This window comes from Salmo salar, chromosome 17 (assembly GCF_965601325.2).
Source record: "Salmo salar chromosome 17, fSalSal1, whole genome shotgun sequence".
Lineage (NCBI taxonomy): Eukaryota > Metazoa > Chordata > Actinopteri > Salmoniformes > Salmonidae > Salmo > Salmo salar.
The window spans coordinates 51,082,862-51,095,464 of NC_138307.1; the positions used below are offsets into that span (position 1 = coordinate 51,082,862).

General features: G+C 45.6%; 1 protein-coding gene across 5 annotated transcripts in view; it reads right to left on the bottom strand.

The window, feature by feature from the left end:
* LOC106576073 (dedicator of cytokinesis protein 4) overlaps nucleotides 1–12,603 on the bottom strand; it is a 140,046-nt gene that overhangs the window by 50,401 nt on the left and 77,042 nt on the right. For all 5 annotated transcript variants that reach the window (XM_082963840.1, XM_082963839.1, XM_014152946.3 and 2 more), the window contains exons 14-20: nucleotides 9,260–9,384; nucleotides 8,433–8,595; nucleotides 5,186–5,292; nucleotides 3,078–3,231; nucleotides 2,181–2,278; nucleotides 1,864–1,947; nucleotides 1,026–1,126 (exon numbers count right to left, since the gene is read on the bottom strand). In XM_082963840.1, coding sequence (XP_082819966.1) covers nucleotides 1,026–1,126; nucleotides 1,864–1,947; nucleotides 2,181–2,278; nucleotides 3,078–3,231; nucleotides 5,186–5,292; nucleotides 8,433–8,595; nucleotides 9,260–9,384 — 832 coding nt within the window. The remainder of the gene's footprint in view (nucleotides 1–1,025; nucleotides 1,127–1,863; nucleotides 1,948–2,180; nucleotides 2,279–3,077; nucleotides 3,232–5,185; nucleotides 5,293–8,432; nucleotides 8,596–9,259; nucleotides 9,385–12,603) is intronic.

Sequence of the window (12,603 nt, forward strand, 5' to 3'; positions counted from 1 at the left end):
TTCCACTAGACATTGGAACATTTCTGCAGAGATTTCCTCCCATTCAGCCACAACAGCATTAGTGAGGTCAGGCACTGATGTTGGGCGATTAGGCCTGGCTCACAGTCGGCGTTCCAATTCATCCCAAAGGTGTTCGATGGGGTTGAGGACAAGGCTCCGTGCAGGCCAGTCAAGTTCTTCTACAACAATCTCGACAAACCATTTCTATATGGACCTCGTTTTGTGCACGGGGGCATTGTCATGCTGAAACAGGAAAGGGCCTTCACCAAACTGAAATCTCTTTAGAATACCTCAACAAATTGACAACTAGAATGCGAAAAGGTCTGCAAGGCTGTGATTGCTGCAAACGGAGGATTCTTTGACAAAAGCAACGTTTGAAGGGCACAATTATTATTTCAATTAAAAGTCATTTATTTATAACCTTGTCAACGTCTTGACTATATTTCCTATTCATTTTGCAACTCATTTCATGTATGTTTTCATGGAAAACAAGGACATTTCTAAGTCACCCAAAACTTTTGAACGGTAGTGTATTGTGTACATACAGTATTATATTGTACTGAAGTCACTGGACAACTCAACTAAACCACCGTAGACTATGAGTCTAGAGTCAGGCAACACTCTCTCTCTAAATGAGGGTGAGTTTTTTTAGTTTATTTTAGGTATGGGAGAGGTGAGAGCTTTCGCTGTGAGCCTGACAGGAGAGGGTTGTTAGTGAGAAATGAGCCGTCTGAGAGCTTAGCAGGTAGTATGGGCAGAACAGTGTGAGTGTATCACATTGTGAGTATGAGGTGACAGCACAGCGTCTGGGGAACAGTGAGTGTATATGGAACAGTGAGTGTATAAGTGTGTGCTTGCGGGGCCAAATCAATGTGAGATATTGAGGACACATGATCCTAATTATAATTTTCAAACCGGTGGCGTCGCAGGTGACTCGTTCACACCACTGAAACAACTTTACCGCCTACCATTATTACCATAAAACAACCATAATACACCCTAGGAGGAGAAAGAGAGAAACACACCTGTAAGACAAGGCTCCAGCAAAATGACTCTCAATGTAGGTATCCATGACAGGTTTGAAATGATGGAACTTGCTGTCTTGTAGCAGGTTAATGATGTGGACCTGAAAGAGTAAGGGAAATAACTCGGTCACATACCGCGTTATGCTTTCCACAAAATGCAACACTCTTTATTTAGCCAACAACGAACGCCATTGTAAATAAGAATTCGTTCTTTACCGACTTGCCTAGTTAAATAAAGGTTAAATTAAAAAAATATATATATTTATTCAACCTAACCTCCTATGTGACACAAAATGGCCTAGTTGTCCAGACTCATCTTGCAGTCACAAAGGCAGTTTGATTGCCTCACTTTCACCCATGATGAAGAAGAACAGAGCAGAGATGAGTGAGTGTGTGAGTGATTGACTGCAAGCAGATCAATCCCTCAGCTCTATATTAGAGTGATGCAGCATGACTGGACAGGGATTGATCAACGAAGGCTGTGAAGCGTTACAGTATTAAGCACATCCATTGGCTCAAGCTTCCAGTGTGTGTGTGTGTGTGTGTGTGTGTGTGTGTGTGTGTGTGTGTCTGTGTTCACCATGCATCATTGCACTTTTTCTCTCTGACCACAGTAAGCCACTATTGGACACAGGCCTTCTTCTCTAATGAGGCTTGGTCTACTTCCCAGCTCATGCACACGCACACACACAATTAGTTCTGCCGTCATCACATCCCAATCCTGGCTCCAACCAGCATTCAAATAGCAGCGTGTAGAATCAACTAACGATTTAGCTGTCAGGGAGGGAGAAAACAATATGCTAGGAAATGGAAGACCACAGAAGCAGTAGCCACTCACCAGGCAGTCAAACACCTTCAGCCCGTACCTCTGAGAACTCTCGTCTAAGATCCCAAAGAGTGTATCAAGTGTGTCCTGTAAAAACTGGCGAGGGAGAGATAGAGCGATAGATATACATGACTGAATATCTATGAGATCATGTGGTGACAATCATATGATACATCTATAAAACACATCTAGAACACATTTCTGTTTTGAAGATGGGCAGACTTTTTCAAGTAAAACACAAAAAGGCCAATCTAAAACAGGACATTGTTTGAGTGACGTGATCCTGAACCAATCAGGGTGAAGATAGAGGCCCCGTGGAGGGGCGGTACCTTGACTATCTCAGAGCCATCGATCTCTTTCAGCTTTAACAGGCTGTCATTGATCCTCTCTGGGTGGGCTCTCCACTTCAGCAGGTCTAACATGTCACCTACAAGGCAATGAAGAAGCGTTATTGAACACACTACTCTGAGTATCCGTACAGAGAAACAACTTTGCATCACTATTTGGGAAATCCAGAACATGTCTGTCAAAGCAATATGAGGGCTTATGGTTTAAGCGCTATGATTTAATTACTGAAGTTCCTTCTGGAAAAAAAACAAACGTAATTCTATTCTATTTAAAAGATATAATAAGACAACACATTTACATTCAAACAATCCACAAATTCAAAATAATGATGATATCTCATAATGTGGCGAGCTTTAAAGACATAAAGCAATTCTCCCCGTGTTAAATTCCCCAGACGATATGGATAAAATATCCGGGTTGAAGAATAAAGGACTCAGTCTCCACCTGCACTTCTGAAGGTGTCTGCAACATGCTGTCAGTCTAGATGTGAGGAAGTACCTGGATTTCTGGATGTGAGGAACTACCTGCATTTCCCCAGACAATAAACTAGATATATTCCTTGCACAATGTCTCTACTCACTTTGTGCAGCTCACATTTCAGAATATTTACACTGAGTGGTAGACTGTTTGAGAATTCAGCAATGCTACAGTAATATTCAAGGCAAGACAACGACTCCGGACGAGTCAGAAACAGACCGATTATCCACTATCCAGACTGAAGGATACACTTTACACTAGTAAGTGATCTGTCGCTGGATAACAGATCCATAGAAAGTTGGAGCAGGCCTACTGTGGTGCGGGAAAGGTGTGGGTCTTCTGGTTCGGGTGTAGGTCTACCGTGAGGATGCATGCTCTAGTACTTTGACTTCCACTCTTACCATTCTGTGTGAGTTTAGTGGAGCAGAGGAAGGACGTGATCCAAAACGATTCCTTGGTGCCTTTCACAGCCTGGTTGTTGCCGGGCAGATTGGCTTTGGAGAAGGGCAGCTTGAGGTAGCAGCTAGAGTCCTGGAGGTTAGCATTCTCCTCACACTGAAAGGTGCAGAGATACAGTTGTGGGTTAGAGCCACTACAGGAGACTGGAGGAAAAGGCTAAAGTATTACTGTATTTGGTTCATTACTTAACTGCATTCTCAAACATTAAGGAGTTTGTTCCACTACAATATGCTGCTTCCATACAGCTCGGAAAGTGCTCTTGGTGGGATTTAATGTATCATCATCATTAAAGCTACTAAAGTATATTTCTTTCAATGAAACATTGCAAAGGGCTGGGGACAGTATAAAGTGAGCACTGTGCATTTTCCAATTCTCTAACTTGAAAATGATTTTAGCCATGCTTTCCAATGTATCGGCACAGATTGGAAAGTATTTTGAAGCTAGTGTTTAAATGTGTTCTGACTAACAGTTCAGGCAGGCTATTCCCACTCTGATGCTTACACCTGGTTACTGCTGAATCCCTCTTCCCTATTTTGGTGATGAGGAACTAGGACACGTCAATTTCTTTCAGCTTTTTGTCCTGACTTCCATCTGACAGTAAGTGGATTTTTTTACGCCAATGGAAAACAACACGAGAAGATTCTCTCTTAAGAGGCATCAAATCCAATTCCCCTAAAATCCTACAGAGAACCGGCTGTCTCAGGTAATAGCACATCAAAGATCCACGAAAGGGGAGACACATGTAAGCACTTCAAAGCGCAAGGCTCCAAAAGCAGCTGTATTTGTTATGAATTATAGCACTTTACGCATCTGAGCCAGGCCAAGGTGTTTTTAATCTCTCCGTTTCTCCTGTGTTAGGGGAAATGACCTGTCAGCAGTGGGAGTCTTCTTAATGAGGTGGTGAGCAGGACTAGGAAAGGGCAGCGGGGTCAACCTGCAGAGAGCCAAGCCCAGAACCACAGGGAGGGAGTGGCTGCATAATGGTTCTTCCCACTGTCTCAACTCCTCTGTTCTTTCCCTGTATGACTGTCTAACTAGAAATGGGTCTAGACAACCTAGAACCTGTCTGTCTCTCTACAGTACCTTGGATTGTATTGTCTCTCTTTCAGGACAAAACCTCTTTACCCCTGCCTGTGTATCTTTCTCTGTCTCCGAATAGTCCAGACAATCCACAACCTGTGCATGCTCTCTTACCCTGCCTTAGGTGCCAACTAGCCCTGCCCGACTCTCAGAACAGTTCCTTGCTAGCCTGCAGCGAACTATTGTGTGCTCTGTAACCGCTGTCTCTGCAGATTATGCACCCTAGCCGTGTCCATCTCAACCTGCAATTACACAGAGCTACACCCCAAACAGGCCCTGTAGTGCAGAGCTGTGTTTAATTGGCTATGCCTGAGGGTTGGTTTAGCTGCTGTTTGCTTTGGACAGGCCATGTGTTAAGTGGAGAGCTTACTGGGGTAGCAATGAAAACCAGCTGGGATGGCAAGCGCTTGTTTATGACAGAGTATAAGCTGGAAAAGTCTCAATGGGAAATAGCAGTGTGAGCATGTGATGTGATGTGTGTGTGTGTGTGTGTGTGTGTGTGTGTGTGTGTGTGTGTGTGTGTGTGTGTGTGTGTGTGTGTGTGTGTGTGTGTGTGTGTGTGTGTGTGTGTGCGTGTATTTGTGCGTGTGTGTGCGTGTATTTGTGCATGTTTGAGTGAGTGCTCACAGAAAATACCCACCCACCCAGCACACACACACACACTCCAGCCATGTCTCACGGTTAGTGGACATCATATAAACAGGTATTACTCCTCATCCTGCTAGCCTGCTCATTGCTGAAGCATCTGACCCACCTAGCCTTCACTGTGGAGCCAAGCAGCCACAATCAATAATAATACCGAGACCGTATTATTACAGCGTTTTTCCTCAATGGTCTCAAAGAGCTTTGCATTAAACAGTATGGATTGACTCATCCGCCACTAATGTGGAACGCCTACCTAAGTGACGACTATCATGGTGGACAGGTGAGAAATGATTGCGTGTGTGCGTGCACAGTAGGACTCCAGTACCTTATGAATGATGAGCTCGTGGGTGCCGTCCGGCAGTGTCCGTCCGTCCTCCTGCATCAGATGAACGAAGGAGTAGCCAAACAGCTTCTTCTCGCCTTTGTCTTTCGCTGTGGAACACCGCACACATCCTACGTCACTATCCCGGGAAACACACTGTCACTGCTACTCTCTGCTACTCTACAATCAGACAGCTATACTATAGAGCACTAGACTGTGCAGTTATGCATTACAGGTGGCTGGTGGCACCTTAATTGGGGAGGACGGCATTACTGCAATGGCTGGAATGGAATCAATTCCATTTACTCCACTCCAGCCATTATTATGAGCCATCCTCCCCTCACCAGACTCCTGTGTTATGCATCCATTCAACCTGAAAGCTCCAATCTCTATTTTAAGAGCCTTGGAGGAAGTGAGGGAAAATGACACCTTTAAGGTAGCAGGTTGAAAAACAACACCTATGAGTCATAGCTCTGTAGAGGCTGCAGTATGCCCATGAGGGCAGCCTTGTGGCAGAGCAGGAGGTGGACATCACATGAGAAGTGTTCCTCAGTGTCGTGGGAGAGGGTGACATACCGAGACTCGCTCAACTACAGGCCTGGAAGAGGATTACAAGGAGATTCTGAGACACAGGCCCTTTTTACACTGACGAAAGTTGAAGGAGATTCTCCAGAGAATAGACTAATTACTGTCATGTAAAGCTGTGAAATGCTCACGTCTCGACGTCTACCTATGAAGGTAGAGCGCAACATTCGTCCAACAGTTGCCCGTCCGTTGCGAATGTCAATTGAAAAGTTTACGTACATGTTATGTAAATTGAAATCACATCGTGATGCCTCTGCTGCAACTCTCTTGAATCTAAATAAGCCCACAGATCTCTGTAAATGTCTGCCCTGACCGCTGACCCAACTGTGACCTCTGACCTTACGGCTTCTGCCCCACACAGTGTTGCCAATTTAGCGGCTTGGTCGCTATATTTTTTGCGAGTTTTCAGACAGGCAGAGAAGGACAAGGGGGGGAGGGGGTGTGCGGTGGCAGAGGGGGTGAAAACACTACATCAGATACCGCAGCTGTGCCGCAGCAAGAAATTGGTGCTGTGACATAGTCGTGGCAACGGCAAAACGTCATCTAGCGACAAATCAAGAAGCAAATAGCGGCTCCCACTGGTCTCACTAGTTGTCAACACTGGCCCCACAGTCTCAACAGAGAGCTGTTACCATAGAAACAAAGTAGAACCTCAAACAGCAATCACTGGAGCCACCACCAAATGTGAGATACTGGCGTTAGATGTGTGTGAGACAGGGTAGGTGGTGGTGGTGTGGGTAAAGTTGTTGTGCGTTGTAATGTTCTTGACTTGTGCTTCAGTTGTGTATGTCATCTGTTCTCTTGGCGGGTTAGCCTCGACAGTGGGCTAAAAGAGCACCTAACAAACAGTAAACACTCTACAACCATAATATCACTGGCTGTGCATCAGGATCATCACAAGCTAAAGTTCCTTTACAGATATAGAGCCCCCTGTGCCTACTTTCCCAATGTCAGCAGTAATAACCCAATATCAACTGTACAGGCCTCCAAGCTCTACAGGGCCACATTAACACTTAGTGTGAGAGAGTCTGTTATCCCCAAATCACACATAAGAGGAGTCGTGACTGGCTTGATATTAGTCTCATAATACAAAACATGTACACCACCGTTCAAAAGTTTAGGGTCACTTAGAAAATGTCCTTGTAGCGACTATTGTAGCTATTATCAGCAACCATCACTCCTGTGTTCCAATGGCACGTTGTGTTAGCTAATCCAAGTTTATCATTTAAAAAAAATGGATCATTAGAAAACCCTTTTGCAATTATGTTAGCACAGCTGAAAACTGTTTTCCTGATTAAAGAAACAATAAAACTGGCCTTCTTTAGACTAGTTGAGTATCTGGAGCATCAACATTTGTGGGTTTGATTACAGGCTCAAAATGGCCAGAAACAAAGACTTTCTTCTGAAAATCGCTAGTCTATTCTTGTTCTGAGAAATGAAGACTATTCCATGCGAGAAATTGTCAAAAAACTGAAGATCTCATCCAACACTGTGTACTATTCTCTTCACAGAACAGCGCAAACTGGCTCTAACCAGAATAGAAAGAGGAGTGGGAGGCCCCGGTGCACAACTGAGCGAGAAGACAAGTACATTAGAGTGTCTAGTTTGAGAAACAGATGCCTCACAAGTCATGAACTGGCAGCTTCATTAAATAGTACCCGCAAAACACCAGTCTCAATGTCAACAGTGAGGCGACTCCGGGATGCTGGCCTTCTAGGCAGAGTTGCAAAGAAAAAGCCGTATCTCAGACTGGCCAATAATACGAAAAGATTAAGATAGGAAAAAGAACAAGGACACTGGACAGAGGAATCTAAGTTTGAGGTGTTCAGATCACAAAAAAAAACATTCGTGAGACGCAGAAAAAATGAAAATATGCTGGAGGAGTGCTTGACGCCATCTGTCAAGCATGGTGGAGGCAATGTGATGGTCTGGGGGCGCTTTGGTGGTAGTAAAGTGGGAGATTTGTACGGGGTAAAAGGGATCTTGAAGAAGGAAGGCGCCTAATTGGAGACAATTTCCTCCTACAACAGGACAATGACCCAAAGCACAGCTCCAAACTATGCAATAACTATTTAGGGAAGAAGCAGTCAGCTGCTATTCTGTTTGTAATGGAGTGGCCAGCACAGTCACCGTATCTCAACCCTAATGAGCTGTTGTGGGAGCAGCTTGACCATATGGTACGCAAGAAGTGCCCATCAAGCCAATCCAACTTGTGGGAGGTGCTTCAGGAAGCATAGGGTGAAATCTCTTTAGATTACCTCAACAAATTGACAACTACAATGCCAAAGGTCTGCAAGGCCGTAATTACTGCAAATGGAGGATTCTTTGACAAAAGCAACGTTTGAAGAACATAATTATTATTTCAATTAAAAAATCATAGTTTATAACCTTGTCAACATCTTGACTATATTTCCTATTCATTTTGCAACTCATTTCATGTATGTTTTCATGGAAAACAAGGACATTTCTAAGTGACCCAAATCTATTGAACAGTAGTGTATATAGTAATATTGGAGTACACACACACACACACACACACACACACACACACACACACACACACATACACACAGAGACAGACAAAGAACCAGAAAAACATGCACACACACACACACATCCCTCTTCCCCCACACTCACAATACATTATCCCAGAGTAGTGTCTTACTGGAGCAGTGTCTGAACTCAAAGCGGACATGCGAGCCCCTGAACATGTCCACAGGGATGGGTAGTTTGATCTGCTCAGCCCAGCGGGGACTGTTGTTGTGGTAGAGCACAAAGGAGTGGTACACATCCCCACCAGGCTCCCCTGAACCAGCCGCTACATAACTCTGGAGGAGAGAGAGAACAGGAGAGAGGTAGAGAGGAAGGACAGTAGAGAAGGGGGAGAGAAAGAGGGGAGGAAAAAGAGAGGGGAGACAAAAGAGGGAGGGAGGAGAGAGAGGAGAGGAAAGGGAGGAGGGGTAGATAAGAGAGGGCAGAGGGGAGAGGAGAGAGTGGGGAGAGAGGGGTGTAAATAGGCAGTGGAGATGAAAGCAAGAGACAGCGAGAGGAGGGAGATGCAGGACACACACACACGGTTTACTGGACCCATGACGCACAGCACTCTCTGTCTCTCGCTCTGGCTGAGTGAGTGACAGGGTTGCATGCAGAGGAGAGCTCTACCAGCAGCAGAATCAAATCTAATGTTCTGTGTATGGCAGCAGCATCCTGTCTGATCAGGAAACCACAGTGTTTTACAGAGAAAACTAGTACCCTACCAATGACCAACCCTCATACTCATTTCACATCTGGCTGAGGCAGATACATAAATCACACAACCAGACGTACCCATATAGGCCTCCAGCATTAGACAACCTTAGCCTCGTTCAGTCCGATTGAACCAGGTTACAACAATACAGCTACGAGAATTGAAAGCACGATCTTGGCTGTAATATGAAAAACGACATTTGCTAAAAGTAATGAATGTAGTAATTAAGAAATGTATCATCTTACCTTCATGACCTGGCCTTCAATGTCCAGCACATAGACCGTGATCTCCACGTTCCTGGCAACGCTCTTCCCTCCTTTCTCAAACTCTCCTTTCTCCAGCGTCATGTACAGGTCATTCCTCATCTCTCCTGCAGGAGAGTGAACAGAGTGGTTCAAATAACAAGAAAGAAAGAACGTCGCACACTCTGTATATGGGTAAACCTAAGCAACGTTTCGGCATGTTCTTTTTAGTGGTTGAAATAACAGACATACTCATCTAGTGTTTGATTGACTATAATTTAACGTAGAAAAATATTTGTCATTTGCTTCATTCTACTCACCAGGAGTGAGAAGTATACTTTCTTTGTCTTTGTCTGTTGTGGTCCAGTACTGTCTTTTTGCTAGCTAGGGCCATCTACTTTAAGTGCTGCCTATCTACCCAGTGACCTACTTGGTGTGTGAACTGCTGACTGCTCATAACTTGCAGATGAATGTTGACGCATCAACCAGGATCAAGGGGCAGGGCAATTTGTGATTTGTTTTGGTAATCAGTGGCAGTATTGGAAAGGGAGTGGTTTCACCTCTCCTAGACAATCAGCAATTAGTACACCCCCTGCTAGACAAGTATTAATTATTGTTTTTTCAGAGGCAGCTGTAAGCGGTGGTCGTGTCATTGGCGGTTTTGTTACAAAACTAAGACCGTCGCCAAAACAAAGTTGTTCGAGGAAGGCTCCACACCACTCTCTCACCTCTCCCTGTAGACTTTACAGACGCTTCCCACCCCTTGGCTACAACCGTTCTAATTTAGTGTATTCATCTCAGCTTATACTGTCATTCAGTGCCCTGATGGAGACATGAATCACCCCAGAGAACACTGCTAATCCCGATCCTCTCCTTCATCTGACTATGTTTCCTCTCATAAGTGGAGATTTTCTCTTTTCTCCCTCTCTCACCTGTCCATCTCCTCATTTTAATTACATGCTGTCACTGTCACTTGTCCACTCAAGCTTAACATTATTGTCATCTATCGCCCACCAGGTGCCCTTGGAGAATTCCTCAATGAGCTTGACATCTTGATGAGCTCATTTCCTGACAATGGCTCACCGGCTCTTCGTACTTAGCAACTTCAACCTCCCAACGTCGGCTTTCGATTCATTACTTTCCAACTCTCTCTTTCCCTCCTTGCCTCTTTTCACCTCATCCTTTCGCAATCCCTTTCAACTCACAAGGCAGGCAATATGTTTGACTTCATCTTTACTAGAGGCTGTTCGCCTACTAATCTCACTGCAACCCCTATCCAGGTCTCTGATCCCTACTTTGCTTCCTTTTCTGTCTCCCTTTCCTCCCTAACCACTCAACCCTAACCGCTCAGCCCGTACCCAGATGCTCATGCAATGTTACAATCTTCACTCTCTCACCTCTTCTATCCTATCATCTTTCTCCCTCTGGTCTCCTGATTCTGCATCTTCAACCCTACTCTCCTCCCTTTCCACATCCTATGACTCGCACTGTCCCTTCTCCTCCCGGCCAGGTCGGCCCTCCCCTCCTTCTCCGTGGCTGAGTGACTCATTGTGAGCGTACAGAACAGGGATGAGGGCAGCTGAGCAAAAATGGCACAAAACTAAACTTCCAGAGGACCTATCATCCTTTCACTCCCTCATCTCTACCTTCTTTTCCTATGTATTTCTCTGTAAGTGGCTAAAGCCACTTTCAATTTCAAGCTTCTGCCTGAAATCTAACCCTAGGAAACTCTTTTCCACCTTTTCCTCCCTCCTTAATCCTCCATCCCCTCCCTCCCTGTGGACTACTTTGTCAACCACTTTGAAAAAAAGGTTGACAACATCCACTACTCATTCACTCAGCCTATTGAGTCCACTGGTCTCAATCACACAGAACTATCCCTATGCCTTGAACTCTTTCTCCCCTCTCTCTCCAGATGATATCATGTGACTAGTGAGGTCTGGCTGCCCGACAACCTGCCCGCTCGACCCCATCCACTCCTCCCTTCTCCAGACCATCTCTGGAGACCTTCTCCCATTCCTCACTTCCCTCATCAGCTCATCCCTGACTACTGGCTGTGTCCCCTCTGATTTCAAAATGGCCCGAGTTGCTCCCCTCTTTAAGAAACCAACATTCGACTCATCTGACGTCGAAAACTATAGACCTGTATCCCTTTTTTATTTGATTTCCAAAACACTTGAGCGTGCTGTCTGATCAACTTTCTTGTTATTTCTCTCAAAACAATCTTCTTGATCCCAACCAGTCAGGCTTCAATAGGGGTCACTCAACCGAGACTGCTCTTCTCTGTGTCACGGACGCTCTCCTCACTGCCAAAGCTGACTCTCTCTCCTAGATCTACCCGCTGCCTTTGACACTGTGAACCATCAGATCCTCCTCTCAGGGCTTGGCGTTTTAAGCACTGCACACTCTTGGATTGCATCCTACTTGGCGACGTGGAGAGGATCTGCGTCTGCATTCCATACTCTCACTACTGGTGTCCCCCAGGGTTCGGTTCCAAGCCCTCTCCTCTTCTCTCTATACACCAAGTCACTCGGCTCTGCAAGAAGGGAAGGCCTGCCCGCTCAAAGACCTCTCCATCACAGTTGACAGTGTTGCCCTTCCATAGTGCAAAGAACCTTCCCGTGAAACTGGACAACACCCTGTCATTCTCTGCAAACATCAAAGCAGTGACCTGCTCCTGCAGGTTCATGCTCTGCAACATCTGTAGAGTATGACCCTACCTCACACAGGAAGCGGCGCACGTCCTAATCCAGGCACTTGTCCTTTCCCGTCTGGACTACTGCAACTCGTTGTTGGCTTGGCTCCCCGCGTGTGCCATCAAACCCCTGCAACTTATCCAGAATGCTGCAGCCCACCTGGTTTTCAACCTTCCCAAGTTCTCTCATGTCACCCCGCTCCTCTTCAGTTGAAGCTTGTATCCATTACAAGACCATGGTGCTTATCTACGGAACAGCAAGAGGAACTGCCCCTCCCTACCTTCAGGCTATGCTCAAACCCTACACCCCAACCCGAGCACTCCGCCACCTCAGGTCTCTTGGACCTCCCACCCCTACGGGAGGGCAGGTCCCTCTCAGCCCAGTCCAAGCTCTTCTCTGTCCTGGCACCCCAATGGCGGAACCAGCTTCCCCCTGAAGCTAGGACAGAAGAGTCCCTGCCCATCTTCCCGAAAACATCTGAAACCATACCTCTTCAAACAGTTTTTTAAATAATCCTCCTCGTCGCCACGACCCCCCAAAATATAACCTTAATCAGCACTTGCACTTATTGAGGAAAAATGTACTTCCTGTGCCTGTCCCACCTAGCTATCTTAAGACGAATTCACAAACTGTAAGTCACTCTGGATAAGA